Genomic DNA, 23,784 nt, shown 5'->3' on the forward strand with positions numbered 1-23,784 from the left:
GCATCAGTCCATTCACAGACGTGTTTCCTCAGCAACCAGGAGCTCAGTTGGGGAACGAGGCTGGCTTAGCACAAACGCATCACTACTCTGGGGGGAAAATCAACCCACTGTGCATACTGTGTGTGTGTGTGTGTGTGTGTGTGTGTGGTGTGTGTGTGTGTGGTGTGTGTGTGATTGGCAGTCACAGTGTGTGCCTGGGAATCTTAGAGAGGATTCTATAGGTTTCTTACATGGACTCCAACTTGTGTTCAGTAAAAGCCCCCTGCCTCCCCTTCCCCTGCCAAGAAGTAGCTTCGGCTGAGTCCTACTGTGGTGGGCAGCCGGACACAAGATAAGCAAACCGTTTTTGGACAGCGCTAGTGGGTAGAAAGTTCTTCTGTGGAGTTGGAGTCTGGCTGCCTCTGCAATCTTGCGTACCTCGGTTCCTGGTTTTGGCTTTTGGGGCAGCACGGAGCGTGTGTCCCGTCTACAGCAGATTCCTAAATAAATAAAGATGCCCTCCCATCCTCTCCCGTCTCCACTGTCCCCCAACGCCTCCGACACCCGGTCTGTTCTATTGCTACATTCTGAAAACCTTCACATGCGCACTAGATCACGTCTCAAAAGTGATAGTAACAAAAAGACCTCTGGAATAAAGAAGATATTTAAAAATAAGTTGTATGTATTTGCCTGCTGTATAAAGAGCATGAGCAACAGCACTGGGCACCGAACTTGGCTCATGAACGACCACTGGCTTGAATTCAAAGGCACTGTTCAAAAAAAACCCAAAAACCTCTTGGCCTATTCGATTCCTGATAAATCTTCTCTGTCTTCCCAGAAAAGAAATAACCAGTACTAACCATAAAAGATGGTTCTATTGTGCTAAGCAGTGGAACCAAGGCTACTGTTTAAGGGACAACAGCTTCTGTTGGTTCCTGCTATATTTTCACGCACACATATGAGGTTCATGTACCCACAGGCCTGCATAGACATGGATCTGCCACAAAGCTAGTAAGTTTAGGGGGCCTTCATCTGCATAGTCCCATGGGAGGAACCTAGAACTATGAGTCCTCAAATGATAAACTTCAGATCTCATAAAACCTAGACCTACGCCTCGGCGCGTGCGCGCACACACACAGAAACCCACATACGGTTTTGTATCGGTGATGTGAAAAGCCAGGCATTGACTTCAAGAATCCTAAATTCTATTCTTTAATTTGCAGTTTGTTTCCAACCAACAGTCGAAAGAGTGACCAAAACTGCTACCAGTTGCCTTAGCAATCTTACTGCTGTCTGAAGAACGAGAACATAGATGCTCTTTAGGGGTTTAAACTTGTCTAAGTGTCTTTACTTTCAGAGGAAGGAGCTTGGGCTCTGGAGCACGGAAGTCCCAGGTTCGAATCCCGGTTCCTCTCTTCATCAGCTGCAGGCCCTGGGGCAAAGTATTATTTCTCTTGGAGACTTAGTTCAAGGCTGAGTTAAAGATTGTTTTGTCTCAAATGAGAATGATGCCCAGGCTTGGCAGGGCTGTTGTGAGGATTAAGTGAGATGATCTGAACACGCACCACCAGCCCCATGCCAGCTATCACACACGCTCAGTAGACGGCACCTCTTGTGGTCAGGATCATCATAAACCATCATTATAAACAGAAGTGTCTCCAAAAAAACCCTGGGAACCGTTTGCTTTGCTTTGATATTTTTGTATTTAAAGCACATGCGTAAGTTTCATAAAGTCACATTCATACGAATGGGATATATATTTTCCTGGCTGACATCATTTCAGACAGACATTTCTAGCTCATAGTCTCTCTCTCCTAATTCACAGCTGTACTTTCAATCTCTTTCTACGGGTTTCTTCCTTTTAGCATTGACACAGCTTCAAATTTTTCCCGTCTTACACACACACACACACACACACACCCCTTTGTCCTCATCTTCCCCTCCAGGTGCTGCCCTGTTTCTCTCCTCCCCTCGCAGCCACACCTCCGGGAAGAGCTGTCCAGCCCTGGGGCCACCCCTCCCCTCCTTCCTCTCCTCCGGGCCCTGCACTCTGCTCTCTGCTCCAGCCCTTCTCAAAGGTGCTCCTGCTGAAGTCACCTCTGCATTGTCAAACCCAAAGGGCACCGGTACCTGGGACCTGCCCACTTCTTAGCAACATCATCACCTGTGGCCACTGCCTCCCCCGGAGAGCAGCCCTGCGGCTTCAGGCATTCCCGTGTCCCCGGGTTTTCTTCCTGCCTCTCTGCTCTCTCTCCTTCTCCAACCACCAAGGCGCCCAGGCCTCTCACTGTCTCTCCTCCTGGTAATCTCATCCCTCCCAGGGCTGCAGTCAGCTCGTCAACGCTCAGTCTCCTCCAGCCAAGCCTTTCTCCTCAACTCCAGAAACTTCTGTACCTCCTACATCTCCCTCTTGCACGTCGCTCAGGACCCGCGCGGCTCATGTGTTTGACATAGAAGCCTTTACAACCCACGTGGTATTTTCTAGTTCAGGAGATGTGGTCAGAAATCTGGGACTCATCCTGAGCTTCTCTTGGCCAACATCTAATCCGTCACCAAGACTCACAGACTCTGCCTTCTAAACACTCCTTGAATCACCCCCACTTCCTGCTAGCCCATCCTGGTTCAAGTCACCGCCATCGCTCCTACGTGCCAGCCACACACCCTACTTCTGCCCCACACCCTACTTCTCACCTCTGTGCCTTGTCAGGCCCTCTCCGCTTCAGACCCTGAATGGCTTCTACCTGTCTTTAAAATAAAATTTTAAAGTCCTGAACTCTGTCCATCGACAGATGACTGGATAAAGCAGCTGTAGTACATTTATACAATGGAATACTACTCAGCCATAAAAAAGAATAAAAATGCCATTTGCAGCAACATGGATGGACCTGGAGATTGTCATTCTAAGTGAAGTAAGCCAGAAAGAAAGAAAAATATTATATGATATCACTTATATGTGGAATCTAAATAAAGGGAAAAAAAAGGTCAAATGAATTTATTTATAAAACAGAAACAGACTCAAGACAGAAAACAAACTTACAGTTACTGGGAGGGGGGAAGGGGATGGGAAAGGATAAATTGGGAGTTTGAGATTTGCAGATACTAACTAATGTGTATATAAAATAGATAAACAACAAGTTTATACTGTATAGTACAAACAATTATATTCAATATCTTACAGTAATTTATGGTGAAAAAGAATATGAAACAAATATATGTATGTTCATGTATGACTGAAGCATAGTGCTGTACACCAGAAATTAACACAACATTGTAAACTGACTGTACTTCAATCAAAATACACACACACACACACACACACACACACACACACACACACACACAGTCCTGAACGTGGTCTGCGAGCCCCTGTATGATCTGTTGATGAAATGGTAAGTGACTCAGTGAACAGCCACAAGGCGACAGGGTGTTTTCCTCTATATTTACGTTCTCCAGGTTTGCTTAGCAAGTCCCATAACGGGGGTGGCTGGGGCATTTCCAGTTTTTACAATTATAAACAGAATTGCTAAGAGCATCTCTGCTGTCCCCCATTGGATTGTTTCCTTGGGATGTTTTCCTAAAAAGTGATGTCATCAGTGAAAAGGCATGATTAGTTTTAAAGTTCTTACTAGACACTGCATGCTCTCAAGCAGGTTAGGACCAACGCTTAGCGTCATCCACAATGCTACCCAGAGTCTTTCCCCCGGGGTTTCACAGCATTTCAGTTCTTGAGTTCAGTGGGTTTAAAGCAGAATCTTATCATCATTAAAATTTGCATTTTTCAGGTGGTGATTTACTATGTACACATCCTCCTCTGAAGCTTATCTAAAGTAACACATTCTTAAATTTGCAAACTGTTCTCTCTTCTCTTTCTCTCTCCTCTGTTTTTATTCAGAGATTCTGGTTTCCTTCTGACCAATTCTTTAAAAAAAAAAAAAAAGCATGCATGGTGTGGGAAGGCTAATTTTCAGATTTTTCAGAAGACTCTCTCTGTTGGTCGTTCCTGCCCGTGATGGGTTCAAAATGAACTCTGAGGTCTCGGTCCTTCAGTTTCATCATAAATTCAACGGTGAAAACACCAATGCAGACCCAGGCCTGGGGGAGCCTGTCATGCGACTGCTTGGCTTCCTAACTCTGCTCCATCTTATTTTCCAAGCATTCCATTCAATTCATTTTTGTAGGATGATTGAATTACAAACCTTTTTATTTAACGCGAAATGCCGTCTGCGACCATAAAAATAAACTACTCTTTTACTTAGGAACAAATACTTGAAATTTAGTTGATATCTATGTCTTAGACACAGAGATCCCGAGAAGAAAGAGAGCAGGTTATGGGAACATTTGAATATTAGATTTCAGATGAGAAGGAATCAGTCAGAAAAGACAGTTAGGGTGACAACAGCCTTCAGCCGGATGCAGAGCACAAGGTCAGATCAGCCAAAGAACAAGCTTGTGAGAGAATAAAAATATCGTGACCTAAGAATGCACTTTGAATTAAGAGGAGTGCTGTGTGTTTTACGTGTTATAATGTCACTCTGCAGTTACTTCACCAATGGGACAAGTGAAGGGCTAAGAAATTCAGTGACTCTCTTGTAACTGACTTATCTAAGCACCTCTCTGATGTGTGACACACATATTTTTTGGTTTGTTTTTCTCAAAGACACAGCAAGAGGAGAAAGTGCCAACTCCAGGTATCTTCGGTCAAGGGTCATGTCTGCCAGAACTCCCACACTTCAGGGTTAAAATTCCCCTTCTGTGAACGGTACCTTCAGACCCTGTGACTTCATTGTAAAACAGCCGGTTGACACAGTCACTCAATCCAGCAAACCACCTACCATTGCTTAATAGAGATTAATAGGCAAGTTGGTTTCCAAGGAACTATGTATAGATAAAGACCAGTATTTTCAGTTTAACCTTCAAAGGAAATTTTACTGTATTTGAAAGTTACAGGCAAAACATATTTCTAAAGACATACGATCTGGTGGACTGAAGGAAGAAACATTTTGTTACATCGCTCTCTGATACACTAAAAACTGATTTACTTAGTAAAACCCCAATACCTTTTTTGCTGAATTGAATTGAAGGAACTTTGAAAATATGTTTTTTTTCTTTTTATTAGCATGGATAGAAAGTCTAACATGAATTAAATTAATAACATGGGGTTTTTTTTTGTTCATTCAAATAATGGATACATAAATACACTCCACCTGAATGTCTTGCAATGGACAACTCTAAATTGTAAGAGTTAATATCAACTCTAACTTGTCTGTTCCTTCTTAATGAAACTTCTCAGAGCCTTGAAGTGGTCATGTTATGCATTAGAGTTATCCATTGCAAGACATTCACTGAACTCATGAGATTCAATGAAATTCCTTCGAATTTAAATCATCCCGGACCATTTAATGTAATTATCCAGGAGCAAAAGGACTAGGTAAAATCATCCTGTCCAGGTGAGGTTTTATAAAATTGAGATTCCTCTCCATTTATCCATTAACTTTGCAAATGTTATGAATTTGTCATCTGGTTGTATCCTCTGATTGGGAGAATATTCCCAAGAAAATATCCCATTTATCTTCAAACTTGAACTCTTCTGTGTGGAGAGGATATTTGAAGCACATTCTGAATGTTCCTGCTTTATTCTAGGGGTTGAAAATGAAGGACCTGTGTCCTGGAAGTGGACAGGGTAAGTGTAATTTGTTAAATTGGTTGAAGAAGATACCTTAATCGTTCAAGTGCTTATAACTCATTGTGCCCCCGTTCTCTCCTCTCTACATTTGGGATGAGCTGTGTTAAGGGGTGTCGTTTCCACATACAGAGAGTGTAACTCTGGGTGAGGCCATGTAGGGAACTCGGCCAGGAGGAAACTTTAAATACCCACTCATGGTGACCGGCTACCAGGTACTTCATTTCATTCCCAGGACTAGCGAGAAGCTGCTGTTGATATTAATTAGCAAAAAAGATTCAAGGAAAAGACAAGAAAAAAATTGGGGGAAGTCTAGGTTTTACAAGGTATACAGGTCAAAGGAGATCAAAGTATTTCTTCCCTGCCTATAGGGTGGGAAGCTGTAATGTTTACTTGAAACTTAACATTTTCAGTGGCTGAAGTCGGGTTGAACTGTTAAGAGCTGAAGGGAGCTTAGGATCTACAGGTGGAAAATCCCATTTTATGGATGAGGAAGATAAAGGCAAATGAAGTAATGTGATCAGCCACAGGTGGAAGGAGGGCCTCTGGACATCTGCTGTACCAAATGCAAAAAAAAAAAAAAAAAAAGAAAAGAAAAGAAAGCCCATCACAGAAGAAGCAGGGCCAAGGTTACATCTGAGAGAGAAACAAGGTTTTCTATTTTGACCTTGTCTCCACCTAAGGTGAACGCGAGCAGGCCTAGCATGCCTTCGTCACCCTGCTAAGTGGCTACTTCATGAGAAGGGTCTTCTTAACTCCTTCTCGGTTCTGTCTTCCAATCGCTCTGACAACACTCCTCTGTCCCGTGGTCAGTTTTCTTATAGCCCCCACTGGCAGGTATCACTGTGAGACTCCGTCCCTAGCTTTCCGGTAGATGCCTTAATGAAATTACCTACAGCATAAATGTATCTTTATCCTCAGCTCAGTGTAATGGAGATAATACCCAAATCTATCATTCCCAGCTCTGGCCTGGCTCCTGTCTCAGATTTCTGCAGATCAGGACACATCTTCCCGGATGTCCTGCCATCGCTTGGCCAAAATGCCAAGCTAACCCTTTTGTGCCTGAAGTACTATTATTTTGGTGTCAGTGGTCCAGTTCTGGACTTGGATGTCTTGAACAGAGGACAGGAGCTGCAGCATTCTGCCTGCTTTGAGTGACCCAAAGGACCCACCCTATGCACGGATACCAAATGTCTCTTCCAAAGGGAGAGCTCCAATCATGCCATTCTTCTGATCAAAACCTCTCAGTGGTTTCCCGTTAACTGCGAAATAACAGCCAAACTTCTTAACCTCGGCTTTAAGGCACGCTCACGCTGGGTCATAATTCCACCAATATATATTGAGTGCCGACTGGATGGCATGCCCTGTGCTAGAGGCTTGAGACGTGGCAGCTTAACACGGCACAGTCCTGCCCAAAGTGAGCTTTCTAGTCTGGGAGAGGCTAGAAGAGAATTGCATACAACACAGAGAGTGTGTGTGTGTGTGTGTGTGTGTGTGTGTGTGTGTGTGTGTGTGTGTGTGTGTGTGTGTGTGTGTGTGTGTGTGTGTGTGTGTGTGTGTGTGTGTGTGTGTGTGTGTGTGTGTGTGTGTGTGTGTGTGTGTGTGTGTGTGTGTGTGTGTGTGTGTGTGTGTGTGTGTGTGTGTGTGTCCCCGCATGGAGCCTCACCTGACAATCCAGCTGGAGCTCACCTCTCCTCACCTCTCCTACGTCCCTCAACGCCCCTGGCCCGCACTCCTGTCCCTCTGGTGTGGAGCTGCTGGGGGACACGCACAGGATGAATCTCCACTGCCCTCTCCCACCCGTGGCTACGGCACCTCATGTCCGGACTAGCACACCAGCCTCAGCTGGCCTTCCTGCCTCCAGCCTCTGCCTCCCCAGGTGGGCTTCCTCACCGCCACCCAAACACACTCCGTTAATGCTGCCCCCATTACCCGGCATGTTCAACTCTCCCCTCCACCTACTCAGTTCCAGCCTTCCTGTCCCAGACCGACCCCACCCTTCTTCCCCGACACGCACCGACCGGGCGGACTGGGCTCTCCCTTCCCCAGCTCCCTCTGCCTTTACATTCAGGGCAGCCCTGCCTCCAACTGCACAGCACACGCCTGCCCATCTCCACCCGGCCAAGACTCCACCAAGTGGCAAGGCAGTGCTGACAGGTTTTGTGTATCTTTGCTCCCAGCTTTGAGCAGAGAGAACCTAGTTTCATAAGTAAAGCTGCGAGGTCGCGGGAGAGAAAAATAAATCAGCAACAAAAAGGAGCACCTGAGATGCGGGGAGCAGGGTGTGAATTTACAAAGTCTCTGGGAGGAAACCTTGCCCAAGGTCTACGTCAAATTGAGCTAAAACACACCACTGTGCTTTCCTTTGTTTGCTTTACATGAATAATCTTTCTGGAAAAAAAAAAAAGAGTTCTTTCCCTCCGGATGGGTAACTCTGCCTCTGTGAGTATAATCTTTGAGTTTCTACTGGGACAGAAACGGGAAGTATTTTTGCATTACATTAAAAGGAACTCGTTAGTTTCCTTTTAGGTGAGTTTTATTTATCCATATCATTGCCTTTACAATTTTCTTATTCTGAGACTACAGAAAGAATCAAAGATGGGAGATGAAATGTTTCAGGTCTGTTTGTGGCCCTTATGAAACCTTAACCAGGATCAGTTTTTTGGCAATGTTAAGTTTTGAAGTTTCAGTACCATCTGTACTTCTGGGGGAAACTTCCCCTTTATCATTTCCTCATATAAACGGTTCTGGTGCAATTGGGAAAAGCTGGGGAGATACTGTTCCATATTCTTATCTCACCCTCTGTGATGGGGATGTTTCCTCGTGACGGTTAGTGAGTTTATTAACTCCTGGCAGGGCTCCAGGAGCAAATAAGGGTGAACATAGTTGGGGACTCTGCCAAGGCCTTCTGTGGGATCTTTGCTCTTAGTCAAGGAAAAAAGGTCTCTGCCAGACAAGATCACAGCACAGTGAGGGGCCGCAATGAGGCCTGACAGGAAGGGTCCACTGGTATTCAAATAACTGGCCCCCAGGAGGCATAAACACGAGACCTTTGACAAGTGGAGTTCCCAACTCTCAGCTTCTAAACAGCCATACAGTTTGAGAAATGAAATTGGACAGCTATATTTGAACAGCATCAGCAATCCACTCTGCAGCTCCTTCCTGAAGGAAACCTGCCCAGGGGGTCTTAGGAGCCCTTACACCTCTCTCCAGTTAGACGAGCCTGCAGAAATTGCCACTTGTCTTTTCCAGGCTTTCTACAAGCTACAAGATGCGTTACATCACAAAATTCAGTACTTCCAAAAGGAATCACCCAAAGCCCTATGAATTTGTTTCTACACCTGCCGGGACCCCCAGGGTCCCCACCTTTCCCAGCCCTTCCCTCCTGCTCCCCCGTTTCTTCTTTCCTTCCTGCTCCTACCTCGGCAGGGCTCATTCCCTGTCCTCCCTGTCTTTGCTTTTCGCTGAGGCATTCATGACCCACACACACTCTCAAGCACCTCTCTGAAAAGTCTTCAGAATGAGAAACAAGGCAGAGAGAAAGGGCCAGGATGCATTTTCTTCCTTAGCTGGTGGTTCAGCTAGATACCTCAAGTTCCTGTGTCTATAGATCCAAACTGGCTACTTCTCTTAACCTTAAACGTTTCCCCTGGATCTGGAAATTCTTCCTCTTCTCCCCTCAAACTGGCCTATGTCAGCAGGACCTCCCCTCGACTGAGCTAGGTCATTGTCCTTGCATTCCTGGCGATCTGCTTGGGTGACCTCTCAGGCGGGAGGGGTGGTGCCTAAGGCCAGTGCGGGCCACCGGACTTGCCAGGCTGAGCACGTGCGTCCACAGTCCAGATTCTCACCTGAATGAGGAGACCGGTAGCGGAAGTCCTCTTTGGTCAGGAGCAGGAGGGCTTTGCCATTCATCTCGAACGTGTTGCTGTCGATCGGTCTTAAAGAAAACTCGCTTTCAGCCCACTTGAGCCACTGGGCTACGTCGTCCCTGCTCCAGTACATTGGCTGCAGGCCTGTCGGGGAGAGAGCGAGGCAGAGAGGAGAGAGAGAGAAAGGCCTTTTGAGTTAGGCAGTCAGAATAAAGGGAAAAGGTTTCTGAAGCGTTGACAAAACTGGGTCTCCATGTCTGAAGAGCCCTTTTGTCAACTCTGAATCCCAGTTACAACTCAGGCTTCACAAGCGCCAAAGGTGTGACATCCAATGAACTTTTTACTTAGAAGCAAAATGGGGGGAAATACACTTTTTCATGTCTGTAAGGAACTGTAGGTCTTACAGCTCTGTCCTTCAGGGCATCTGGAGTCCCGGTTTGCCCTGAAGGTGCAGCTCAGTGGTGGCCCGAGGTACCCTGGGGGGGCTCAGAGTCATGACCAATGTCAGTGTGCTTGGGAGGGGGCTTGAGAGTGAGAGCTGATCTGAGTAAAGCCCTGTGTCCTTTCGAAGGGAGAATGTTTCAGAGCTGAGCTCGACCTTCCAGAGTTGCCAAATAACGAAGTGTTCCCTGAACCTTCTTCCAGGAAGAGCGACTCACTCTGGCTCTGGGAAACTGTCAGGCTGGCCTCTGGGAATGAGAGGGCAAGGTGAGGATAAAAGGTCTTTTGCTCTTTTGTTGTACTTGCTGATGTTAGAGAACTTCCAGGTGGGGGTGGTACTTGAACTCTGAGTAGGACCGGAGGTGGGTTCGAGGGAGGGAGGCCACCGAGGCTGAGAGGGTGGCTCAGGCTGGGTCTCTGTCGAAGCTGACTGTGAGTCTATATTTTTATTTTGTTTTGTTCTTGTGGGAAACCTTTCACGTATCATTCAAGTGGTTTAGAACAGTGGTTCTCAAAGTGTGATCCAGGGACACCTCAGGGTTCCCAAGACCTTTCCAGGGTATCTGTGAAGTCAAAAGGTCATTTGCCTTTTCCTAGTCTCATTCTTTGGTGAGTATAGAGCAGAATTTTCTAGAGGCTTCACAGCATGTGAGATTGCAACAGTTATGAGAATTCAACCATATTCTATGAAGCCAGACATTAAAGAGCTGGGCAAAGATGTAAAACAATGCCACTCTTGTTACTAATTTTTTTTTTGAAAATACATTCGTAAATATTTATCTGTTAACATAGGTTTGGCTTATTTTTCAGTAAGTCAAATGTTTAGAAAATTTTCAGTTTTGTGGGGTAGAGCGCATGCTTAGCATTCATGAGGTCCTGGGTTCAATCCCCAGTACCTCCATTACAAAAACAAATAAATAAATCTAATTACACCCCCCAAATAAAAATTTTCAGATTTAATTTCCAATACGGTAAACAGAGAGAGATAAAAACCATATGAGTGAAGATCTTTGGGGTTTTCAACAATTTTAAAGAATCAAAAGAAATCCTAAAACCAAACTGTTTGAGAACAGATGTGTTAGAGGGAACTAGGCGCTCCGTGCTAAATAGTGCTTTAGTCTCTAAAATCATATTGTAGGAATTAATAGCTCAGGTGCAACAGAAGCAGTGTTTGCTAGGAGGAGCTTCAGTCTATTTGATTAAACTTGGGCAAGGAGACTCCACGAGTGTGCTCTAAAAGTGCCCTGCACTTTGACCCTGGACAGAAGCACCTTTCACCCTCACATCAGGCATGACAAAGAACTGCCTGGTCTACTGGGATGGGCTGCCCACCCCCATCCCCCCACACCAGGTGGACCAGGGAGTGGAAGGGCTCAGACGCCCTGGGGAAGGTCTGGGGCCTCTGGGGCATGACCGTTGGCTCTGTCTCCCAAGTAGCTCTTTTGCAAAGTCTAGTTTTAAAGAAAGGTGGCTGGCTTCCTTGAACCCCGTGGAAGTCCTTCTGAAATGGGTCCGTCACGTACAGCACAGGATAAAGACTATGGGCACTGCAATGATTAGAGATGGGCATTTAGAGATTTTTTTTCTTGACATTTTATGACTTTTTTCCCACATGGAGCATTGTAAAGTCATAATGTGGAGTATGTCACTGCTCTATGATCTTTAGAATAAACACGAGACCTTGTTTCGGACTCCTGACTGGGTCAAAGAAGCAATGCTTATTAAAGATGGGCCTTGGACGTGGATGGACTTGGAGGGCAGTATGCTAAGTGAAATAGTCAGACAGAGAAAGACAAGTCCTGTATGATATCACTTATATGTGGGATCTAAAAAATATAACAAACTAGTGAACATACTATAAAAGCAGCAGACTCACAGATACAGAGAACAAACTAGCGGTTGAGGAGGGGCGATGTGGGGTGGGTAGGGGAGTGGGAGGTACAAACTGCTGGGTGTAAGACAGGCTCAAGGATGTACCGTACAACGTGGGGAGTATGTTCTAGAATAACTGTAAATGGAAAGTAACCTTTAAAAAATTGCATAAAAGTTAAAAAAAATTTTAATTAAAAAAAAGGTCCTTAATTCTTTCCAACAACCTTGAAAATGCTGCAACAGGGGATCAAAGTGGGCGTGAAAATGGCTCAGCAAAATCTCAACCCTTGAACTGATGAAAAACCTTAAAGCTGACTCCCTGTTCTCAGAGGTGTCACTTCTGAATAGGAACGTCAGATAATTAGTTATTAGGGACTTTTCCCTTCTTCTCCTTAGCATGAGACGCAGAGAGCATCTCCAGCCAGGAGGGGACAAACAGGAGGCTCGGGCACACGTGGCCGAAGGAGGCGCCCGGCGGTGAGAGGGCCGGGGAGCAACGGTGCTCGGTCAGAAACAGGAAAAAGGACGGGGCGGCTTATCGGAAGTGTGAGTGCCAAAGCAAATGCAGAACCGAATCCCGCTCAGGAGGGGAAACGAGAGTCAAATGCTGAAGTTTCTGCAAAGGAGACACTGAAACGAGGGAGGCGGGTGAGAAGGGGGTGGGGGACGAGTAGTAATTTGAGGTTCTTTATATTCTATGGAAGAAAATACTCATGAGTAATCTTTTCCCTAAATACAAGAAGAGTCACACACTCGCAACAGCCCTGCTGGTTAAGAGCAACTGTTTCTCTTTTCACTTCCCATTAATCTCTCCCACAGTCCAGCCCCTGAAGCCGGCAGAGCCGCCCTGCGGAAACCCCCTCGCCGGGGATGGGGCTTTGTGCTCTGCGCTCATGTGCGGAGGGCACCGGCCAGTGACTGACAGCCCAGGGAGGACCACGGTGACCCTAGCAGCTTTACGAAAGTGACACTGACAGACCGGGCTACCTGTTGGAGGCCGTGCAAGATAGTGACCAGGAGAGAGAGTGTGGACACGTGCACTGAGCTGGAAAGAGGCCTCACAAACTCTGGTGTTCCGAGTCCAGCCCCACTGCTACTTCCTTTTGAATTCAACGGAATAAAAAGCTCTTGGTGTAGGATGTGCTCTGCAATTCTGATTGAGGAAAAAGAAGCCCCCTTTCCTCAAACCTAAGGGCCCTAGGGCCGGGGTGGTTCAGCTTGGACCCACTCTTGTCTAATCAGAACCATTTAATTCACTTAGTAGTCACTTGTTAAACACTTCTATCACCCAGAGCACTTTATGAATATTTATATATATTTATATGATATATAATATATATTATATATAATTTACAAATAGTTATAAATGTAACTATATATATTTTTCGGTTTGTTTTGCGGGGGGGGGGGAGTAGTTAGGTTTATTTATTTATTTGTTTTAATGGAGGTCCTGGGGATTGAACCCAGCACCTCATGCATGCTAAGCATGCACTCTACCACTGAGCTATACCCTCCCCTTGTAAATGTAACAGTAAATAGTTCATTTAATTGCATGCTCACAGCAACCCTGTGAGATAGGGTCGAGGAAACTAAGGCCCAGTGCGCTTAAGGGATTTGCCCGAAGTCACACAGCCGTAGTAACAAGAAGAGCTGAGACTTGAACCCAGGCCGCCTGTTTCAGAGTCCGTGCGCTCACCCACCACATTCTGATGACCCACGTCCTTCCCATCCAGATTCGGAATGCAGACTGATTTTCAACATCTATCAGGGATTCAGAAAAGACAGGGTGAACTGAATTCTCCCCATCTAAGACTTTGATCTTTGGAGGTTTCTCAAGTTATCAACAGATGAAAAATAGAGCAAAAAAAAAAAAAAAAAAAAAGAGATCTGCAGATCCCAGGAGGAATAGATTTATACATGGGAAGAGGAGGGAGGGGTAGGCGGGACTCTGCTTTTAACCCATCCAGGAATAAGGCGCTGCCGTCACAGGCTCCCTGCTCCCAGACACTCGCTGCGTAGACAACGAACCTGGGGCTCCCCGAGGCTCACAGCACGAGTGTAACAGAACACGGTGGGAGGAGGAATGCACAACGTGTAGCTGTTTTAAAGTTACCTCTTGCAGCATTAACTCAACCAAGTTGGAGAATACAGATAATCAATGATCATTAGTAAAAAGAAAAAAAGAGGGAGACCATGATTCCGCACCTATGTCAGGCTACATGCACAGCCTGTGAGAGGCACCCTCAGACCTGCATCTTTAATGCCAATGAATTTCAGAGCAGGGCTGAGAAAAATCCAGTACAGAAGAAATGAACTGCTATGATTAAGAAAATTACCAAGAATTCCAATGTACTTTTTTTCCCCAAGTGGGTCAAGTCAAGTTCACGGGGCTACACCCTTCAATGACATCCCAGGCCCTTAAACTTCCCCCTGCTAGCTCTTCAACCCTATGTTCAAAGGAGCAGCCACATTCACCCGTACACTCTCAGTCTCGTTTCAGACTTTCAAACTGAGTTTTATGTTTAAACAGATGATGATAAGCACGCGGGGAGGCAGGAGCCTGGATTTGACTCCCAGATCTGTCGTTAATTGACACGGGGTTCTGGGCAGGCCACTCACTTTCTCTCTGGTTCAGCATACAGTAGGTGATCTCTCTCCCCTTCTGGGTTTAGTACAGTCAGTATGCTCCCACTGAATTTGAATCCTAAAACCTAAAGAATCCAGGCCGCCAGCCGGGACCTTTTTTTCTCCAGAGCTCCTCCATGCTCACATCGATGACCCTGAGGTTTTGTAACTTCCTGAAGGCTCTTCTGAATCACGGAAAACAGATTAAGTTACTTTAAATAGAGGTTAGTGCTTAACAGTGTTTTGTTATCTTCTAATTCTTGGAAAAGTTAGAACCCGGTGATGACAATAATAAACATAACATTTTAAGTAGGTGCTTTCATGTGTACTACCTCATGTAATTCTCCAAAAAGCCCTGTAAAACCCACTGTCATTTCATTTCAGTTTAACAGATGAGGAAATGGGGGTGGGTGGGGTCAGAGTCATTAGATGATTTTGCTGGTCTGAATAATACTCAAGTCAAGCTCTTTTGCTATAGTATACATTGATCAAAAACACCCTGGAGCCTCAGCGTTCCGTACACACAGGAATTGGCTGTGGGTTCTGGGGCTCAGAGGATAGAATCATGAAACACAGAAGACCACCCCCACCCCATCTTATTCATTAGGAAACTGAAGCTGGGAAAAGTTAAGGGTTTGAACTAGAATCAAGCTGCCCCAGATTCCCTGACTCTTTCCAACCTCCCGTGTTGTCTCATAACTGGATTTGATGACACACAACAATTCCGTAACCCTTGACACAGTAAGGAAAGTTATCACTTCCTTGCTTAGTCATCTTGTCTTCAGATTAAACATCCTTCATTGGCCCAAACATAAGTTCTGTATTGTATTTTTTTTAAACTCTTGCCAGCCTGCCTGCCTCCTCCGGAGATCCTGTTTGGCTCTCGCTTCTAAACCTAGTACAGAAGCAGGACTAGAACTTTCTATCTCTGGACAGCATGTTTCTACTGATAGTAACGGTTAATAATTATTGTGCACTTACATGAGTGTTCACTACGATTATTCTGCTCATTTTGCCGAAGAGAAAACTGTAGCACAAGATAAGTGGAAATGGTCGTGCTGGGATTGAAAACCAGGTGGTCTGCTTACAGAGTCCCAACTCTTAACATCCCCACTGTATGGCTTCTTGAGTAAGCCCTTTGTATGGGGTTTCCACATCCGGGGGATTCAACCAACTCTGGATCAAAAATATTCAGAAAAGAATTCCAGAAAGATCCAAAAAGCAAACTTGAATTTGCTGTATGCTGGCAACTATTTACATAACGTTCACATTGTATTCACAACAAATTATACAGCATTTACATTGTGTTAGGCATTGTAAGTAATCTAGAGATGATATAAAAGTGTATGGGAGAATGTGTATAGGTCATATGCAAATTTTACATAAGGGACTTGAGCATCTGTGGATTTTGGTATCTGAGGGTGTCCTGGAACTGCTCCCCCACGCAGATACCTGGGGATTTCTGTAACAGCAAACACTTAGAAGCATTTACTCAGTGCCAGACACTGTTTGAAATGCTTTCTGAATGTTACTCATTTCATCCCCACAGCAATCCTGTACAATAGAAACATTCACTATCTTTATTTACAGAGGAGAAAACTGGAGCACTGAGAAGTAAGTGACTCGGCCAAAGTCACACACCCAATGGAAGAGCCAACATCTGAACCCAGTTCGTTTAGTACAAAGTCCATATTTATTAACTCGCTGCCTCTCTTTCTAAGCTTATTTGGTGTTTTGGCAGGACATCAAATTAAATTCAGGATTTAAAAAAAAGAGAAAAGTTTCAGCGGTTAAGCATGTAGGCACAGAGCACCAGCACGGAAACTATTTTCCAGCTGTGTGACCGTGGACAAGTTACTTAACCTCTCTGTGTCTCACCTGCCTCAACTGGGGAATGGGGACAACTTTCAACTTGTGAAGCAACTTGTGAATCATAGATGAAACGCTTGTCTAACATGCAGATGACATAAAGCTAGCAGAGAGTAAGATTATACAAATGATGATGTAAAATACAAAGCACAGTATTTGGCTTAGAGTAAGCACTTAATAGTTATTACCATTATCATTTTTACAATCTCCCAACCCTGCATATATATAGCTGCTGTTGGGAACCCAACTGTAAGAATGTATGCTAACTGGTGACAGATTTCATCTTGCTGTTTTGCACCATCGTTCTCGCCTGCTGCCGTCCTTCCAGACTTGCGTCTATCTGCAGTATCATCTCTACTGTGTAGCTTCATGTCATCTGCAGCTTTGATAAGCACCTGTCACCTCAACATGTTACTGACAAAGTGCTGATTCGGTGAGGCCTGAGACGAGAGCGCTATGGTGATGCACCAGCCACCTCCTTTCAGATGGATACTGATCAGGTTATTGGCTCCACTTGGGTACAAGTGTTTAATTATCAATCCATTTAAATACTCTGGTATTTGGACTACATCTTCCCAGCTCAGCCATAAAAAGAACCACCTGAAATTCTAAGGAAAATGCTTTCCTGATGTCCAGAAATATAATCACTACAAAATTTACAGCAACCTTATTGAAGAAGATGAAGAGGAGGCGGCTGGTTCCTAAGGGACAACTTTTTCCTAAGTACTCACAACATGTATGTTTGAAAATCTGCCCTGAATTTCATCTGTATCAGGTTAGTTGTTTTCAGTCTGTACATACCCTCTTTCCCCCTTCTCTGTTCTGAATATCAGGTAAACAATGGCTCATAGTCTTTATTTTAGTACCTCTTCCATTTCCCACAACCCTTAGGGATCACTGTCAGTGGCTTTTCATCCTTGTAAGTTCTCTACTTTGGGATGTCATCTGTCTGGGCCAAGAGTCTTGAATTTATCTAGAACCACTTAGATTCACTTTTACAATCAATTCACCCACCTTGGGCTTCAATTCCCTTATGTCAATGTTTGTACTGCCTGTTTCAGTCTGACAATCACCCTCCTTGATGGAAGAGGGGGAAGAAAGAGAGAAGTTGACCAGTTTTGTTTTTTCTTTGCCACCCAGTCTGCACGCTGACACTAGGCTTATTTTTAGCCTGCCCCCAGACGCACTGTTTCCTTAAGCATCTTCCATGGTTTCCAGCTCACTCAGTTTTAACATCCTAGATCTAAAAATCTCTCTTTTACATTTTTCTTTACGTTTTTTTCTTTCATCCACTATATGTATCTTTAAAAAATTTGAGCTCATTAGACTGGTAGACACAAAACATTGGGAAGATAAATTAGCATGACCTTTCTGGTAGATAACTGGGTGATAGTTTAATGTTAACTTCTGAGAATCTACCTTAAGGAAATAACTTAGGATCCAGAGAAATCGTTCACGCACAGTGGTGTTCACTGCAGTGCTGTTTTTAATAGTGAAAAACTGGGAGCACTGCTAAGGAAATAGTGAACTAAACTGTAAACAGTATCTCTGGTAGAAAATTATGCAGCCAATAACATTAAAAAAAAAAGAGTATTCATATGGAAAATCCACCAAATAGCATGTGTACGTATGTATTATAATCTCAAACAACTTACAGAAAAATATTAGAATGAAACATAATATTAACAGCAACTGTCACTCAACACAATTATAGGTGGTGTTTACTGTCTCTTTTTCGTTTTCTATTTCCCAATTCTCTCCATTAAGTGTGTGTTACTTTTACATTTAAAACCTGAGCTCATTGGATGCTTTAGCGGTCTTCCTCCCTTGGCATCATCCCCTGTGCAGCTGACACGTCAGAATTTCATTTTCGAGAGCACCCTGCTTCTCCTGACTTGTGTTTTAGCCTTTCAGGTCATGGGACCACAGGTACTTTTCCCCTCAATTTAAAACATTTGCCTTCTTCAAGTCAAGAAAACACACCTGCTCAAGCCTTTCCATTCCCTTCCCCAGAGCCAAGATGATGCTTTCAGCCTCACTGAAACTTCCCATCATTTCTACTCTGCCAACCAATTCCTCCTCACTTGTCAGACTTGAGTCCAAATTAGCAGTGCCCCTCATTGCTGCTTCTACATTCTGGGAGATAAAATTGCTAACTGGTGGGTGCATGCGTGAAGAGTTCAAACGCACATGCATGGCGCTGAAGGCACCTGCTCAGCGAGCCTCACGCCTCACCTAGCACATGATGGTCCTCCAGTGATGCCAGACTGTGTGGCCAAAGACCCCCCGACACTAGTAATCCACCTGTGGGCCAGCTCTGCAGCCTGTCACCGCCACCCTCTCCGACCAACACCATGCTTGCCAGGTCGGACACTTCAGATCTGTGCGTCATGCCATTACCAGATGCTTCCACATCCGTGTCATCCCAGCAACTACCCTGTGAAGGAGCGAAGGCTGGCACAACTGTATTTACAGATGGAACTGAGCTCAGAGAGGCTGAAGGTCGCAATGGGCCTCGGACCAGAACTCCAGCTCCTGGTCTGTATCTGCCCAGTGAACTTCTTCTGGGTCAAAGGAAATAAAGGATATAAAAGCCCTTCACACTCTAAAATGCACTGTCAAAGTGCAAGAGAATAAAGAATAATTAACCATAAACTCAACTCCTCATGGCAGGTCTGGTTTAGCTGCAGATCCAAAACTTGGAGCCCCTTTTGACCTCTGCAAAGCAGATGTAGTGGGGAGGGTTTCCACTGGGATAAAAAAACCCTCCAAAATAAAATAAAGTCTCATCAGAGCCCAGTAGGCTGGCTCCCCAGAGCACTTTCCAGGGGTCTTTTCTGACTCCTTCCCTCCCCCACGGGCCAAGGCCTGCTGGTCCCCATCCCTCCTGGCCCTCACCGGGCCCACGATGACCTCTGACAGGCTCTGGTGTCTTGTTCCTCTGGGTCTGCCTCTAACCTGGGATGTGCTGTTTGATCAAAACCGCTCTTGGCACACAAATTCTGTCCCTAGGGGATTAGAAGCTCCAAAACATTTCCTATTTCTGTCCTCAAGGTGACCATGTATCTCAGCCCTCAGTTTCCAAGCTGGGGTTGGAAGGTTACACTCACGCCTTTGGGCCAGACCCCCCAAGAGCAAGCATACTATATGTCATATGTAGATCCAAAGTCCTATTCAGCAACTTGGAGTAATTTTTTTCTTACAAACTTCATTTTGTGGGTTTTTCTGGCTTTCACTCAGTTTTACTGAGTTTTGCATCAGCAAACCTGTCAACAGCAGAACTGGCCCATGGTCTGCTACTCACTCTTACAAACACGACTTAGAAGATTCCTCCTCATTTCTGCCTTGGGGCGGCAAGCCCAATGTGCTGAGAGGCATGTAATAGTTTAGATAAAAACCTGGGTTTTGGAGTCAGATAGTCCTGAGTTCAAATACTGGTCCTGCCACCTGCTCCGCAGCCTCGGGTACGTTACATCTCTGAACCTCAGTTTCCCCAGCAGGAAGATGCGGCCATGAACAGTACTCACCTCCCAGGGCAAATTAAAGTACGGACTGAGATGACCGGTGTCAAGACTCTGCCCAGTGCATTTTGGGGGGTTGGGCAGGGCAGAGACTGGATGGTAGATCTGCTGTCCTTTGTCACATGTCCCTAGGAGACTGAAACAGTTCCTGCGGCTCACTGGAGCCTCAGAGGCTGGAGCAAGCGTTCTTGTAAGCCGTGTGAGGTCTCTGGCAGGAGCCACGAGACCAGCACAGGGCCGTAAGGAGGGTGCTGGCATCGTCAGTGTGCAGTCTGGGAAAATGGCTCAGGCTGGGATGTGGAGAAAGGCCCGGAGCAGGCGAGAGGCCGGAGGAAGGCAGGCCAGGTTAGATGCCCACTCAGGTCCAAGACCAGGGCGCGGCCAGTGCAGCACTCATCTCGGGTGTGACCCCAAACTCAGTAATCACAAAAAACAGTGACAGTTTAATGCATTATTTTAAAATCAAAATAAATGCAAAAACTCATGGTGACCAAAATACCCACATTTTAACTAAAGTCACACTAAAAAGAGAGATGACGGGAGGGTGCAGTGATAACAGAGGGGGACACATTAGAGCGGTACTCTTAAGCTCGGGAGGTGAAGGACCCCTCTGAAAATTCAGTGAGAGCTCCTGACCCTCTCTGAAAATGCACAGGAAACACGCACCAGTATCCACCTGCAATTTCAAAGCTTATGGACTAGCCCCAGTTTACCTACGGATGCTTGGAGAATCGGTTTAGAACTTTTTAGCCTTGGGTATGCACCTAGGTCTGACGATCTGTATTAGCAATACAATGCAAAAACCAAATTAGGTTTGAGAAGGGAAACACTCAGCTCTCCTGGTATTTTGGGGAGGAGAAGAGAGGAGAGAAGCAGGCAGGGTGCCCACCCCTCATTCCCAAATTGGGAACGGCAGGCGATGAAATGATGAAAGCCAACTTGGGTGTCGTTTCCTGGCACAGATGTGACCTTAAATACGGAATGTCCCTTCCTCAGGTATTTTAGAACTCATTGCTAATGTATTGCAAGTTTTTATTCGTACTGGTGAAGGTTAATCACTGCAAATGATCTTAATTTATGAACAGAGAGGCAACGGGGCTGCGCAAGGAGAGATACGAACGAAAGACGAATTTCTAAAGGAAGGAGGCAGTTAGGGCAGAATTCCTTATACCACGGGGCAGAAAGATATGTTTTATTTTCAACTTTACTGATATTTATGCACACAAAGAAGCCCAATTTTAAGAAGGAAAAAAAATGTAGGGAAATAGGTATGAAGAGAGAGGTGAAACGGTCTTCAAATCGATTTAGCAAGCAAATTGGAACTGCTTACGGAAAGCAAGAAGGTTTTTAATCCCAAGTGGAAATGGATGGGGTACAAGAACAGAGATCGTGCTGGATTTGCATGATCCACAGAACACAGATGATGGACAGCAGGTGTCTGAATAAAGACTGAATACCCTATCCTTCCCCTTTCGCTCTTGTAAACCACACAGGATCACCTCCTGCGCCCGCCGCGGTCAGCAGAACACTCCTTTGCAAAGTGTAGCAAGAGGACTCATTCTCATTCCCGATGGAGCTGCCCTGCCCAGTCACCGGCAGGGCAGACATTCTCCTGTGTGTGGTTCAGCTGCGCCTGGTCCCTTCCCTCCCAGGTCTTCTTTATTCCAAGGAAACGTAAGAGCAGGCTGCCTTTGCTCAGGCTGGAGCGGCCCTGTTATCACTGAGTCCTGTAAGGCGAGTAGGAGGCTGGGGAGTGCAGGGTGCATGTGTGGAGCGGAGACCCTAGGAAGCATTTAACTTCCACAGCACACACGCCACAGACCTCAGCAAACACGTCCAGGACCCAAAAGGCAGACTGGACCAGGGGTTCAAGCCGCCTAACACATTTGTAAAGCAATGCTTTTCTGGAAGAAGCTCTCTCTGAAGGAGAGTTCCATACCACCGCCCCCTTCCTTCTCCTCTTCCCTGACTCTTTGATGGGGGGAGGGGAGGGGGACTCCAGTGTTTTCAAAGGTCCCCACAGTGGCCTTTCGGTACTGAATCAACACTGCTTTGTGATGCTGCGTGAGGAGGGGTAGACTGTCAACGCAGGGCGAGTTGAACTCACTCTCACGGAGTTGCTGACGCCTCGTGAAACGAAAAACGTCAAACCTGGAGAAGGAACCTCTATGTAAAGACAACTGCGTTGCGTGTGTGTGCGTGTGTCCACGTGTGTGCACATGTATATGTGTGTGTCAAGATCTCCCTCTGTTCCTCATCCCCTGTTCCCCCTTTACCAAGGATATTCACAAGGAAATGGCTTTTGTAGATTCATCCACTTTAAAATAGTTGTAGTCTTTTTTTTTTTTCTCACCAGTCGTATTCCCCAGCATCAGAGCTGTGAAGGTTACTTATTCCCTGATTTCCGGGCTTAAGATGGTCACTTGGAACATCTAAAACAAAGCGAGACCGAGCCTGTGCCCCATAACGGAGCAGCAGACAGGCAGCACGCGTCTTCTGTTTCACTGCGGCCCTGGGCTGAATGCAACTCCAGATGCTGGGAGGCAGCTGCTGGCTGGTGGCTGGACCAGCTCAGGGGCCAAAGGGGCACTGAGGGACCCTCCTTGGCCGCAAAATATCTGTCTTTGGTTCTGTCATCCCATCTTTTTTTTTTTTTAACCACTTTGTTTTTTTAATGTGGGAGTTTTAAATTTTTAAAAACCTTTGCTCATTTTGTTTATTCATTTATTTTAACAGAGGTACTAGGGATTGAACCCAGGACCTTGTGCATGCTAAGCATGTGCTCTACTGCTGACTATACCCTCCCCTCTTCTGTCATGCCACCTTAAGTTGTCTATTACTCACTCCTTTGGATGAAGGCACGGAGACCCCTGTGGGAAGGGACGCTGGTAAAAAGAACACATAGAATTGGTAGGATCATTCACGCCTTAGCTTGGTCAGCCCTCAAGTGTTAAGGCTGACAGGGGTCCGCTGCAGCCCAGGGTGGGGGGAGCAGGATGGGAGAGGCACCGAAAGGTAGGAGACCTGCTCATTTTTGCCTGTGACTGGTTATGGCTCATGACCCTTCAAAGGAGCTTTTAGTTCTGCACTAGACGAGGTATGAGTGCTACGATACAGATGTGATGTGGATGTTCTGAGCTCCGGAGACAAGCCCCTGCCTCTCCTGTGAACAGCATGAGTGGCCCCTCACCCCTGGCACCAGGAACGCTCACTCGCAAGGTGCACACACACGCTGCCCGAGGCTGGGCACAGCGGGAGACAGGGCGCGGTCTCCGGGTGCTCCCAGGCTGACCTCCTCCTGTCCTGCTCTGTATCGAGCATGCTGTCCACTTTTTCGTTTCTTGGCAGGAACTGCTAATTTGCTGGGAATATTAAAACTTTCCTTTTGCTACCTTCTTGTAAAATAAGATTCCAATCCTGTTTCTGTCCCTGGCTAGCTCAGCCACTACAGAGGGTTGAAAGGTGGCCCCCAAAAGATGTGTATTGGTCTTAACCCCTGTGAGTGTGGTCTTGTTTGAAAAAAAAAAAAAAAAAGGATCTTTGCAGATGTAATTAAGGATCTCAAGATGAGATCATCCTGGATTTGGGGGGGCCCCAACCTAATGACAAGTGTCTTCATGAGAGAACCCGGAGGAGAGACACCAGAGAAGCCGCATGAGGACAGAGGCAGAGCCCAGGGTGCTGAGGACCTGGGCCTGTCTCGTTTCCACCCTCCCAGATTCCTGCCATCCTCATACTGAAACCCTTTCACCTCTCTTCAATCTTTGTCACTTTCTCTTGAATTTTTTAATCTCTTTTTTTTAAATTCTTAAAATGTCCCAGTGATTCACCTTTTGTTTCTCTTGCAAATTACATTTTGTATGTATTCATCTTCTATGTTTACTTGTCATAATCCTTATTTTTTTCATTTTTAATTCTTTCCTGA

General features: G+C 45.6%; 1 protein-coding gene and 1 long non-coding RNA gene across 4 annotated transcripts in view; one reads left to right on the top strand and one right to left on the bottom strand.

Moving 5' to 3' along the window:
* Positions 1–23,784, bottom strand: part of ETV6 (ETS variant transcription factor 6) — a 222,635-nt gene that overhangs the window by 38,642 nt on the left and 160,209 nt on the right. For all 3 annotated transcript variants that reach the window (XM_032473181.1, XM_032473182.1, XM_032473179.1), the window contains one exon: positions 9,511–9,675. In XM_032473181.1, the coding sequence (XP_032329072.1) occupies positions 9,511–9,675 (165 nt within the window). The remainder of the gene's footprint in view (positions 1–9,510; positions 9,676–23,784) is intronic.
* On the top strand, positions 9,805–13,014 carry LOC116661324. Its single transcript, XR_004317201.1, has 3 exons — positions 9,805–10,239; positions 12,241–12,390; positions 12,664–13,014. It is a non-coding gene; the product is annotated as an uncharacterized LOC116661324 (long non-coding RNA).

This window comes from Camelus ferus, chromosome 34 (genome assembly GCF_009834535.1).
Source record: "Camelus ferus isolate YT-003-E chromosome 34, BCGSAC_Cfer_1.0, whole genome shotgun sequence".
Taxonomy (NCBI): domain Eukaryota; kingdom Metazoa; phylum Chordata; class Mammalia; order Artiodactyla; family Camelidae; genus Camelus; species Camelus ferus.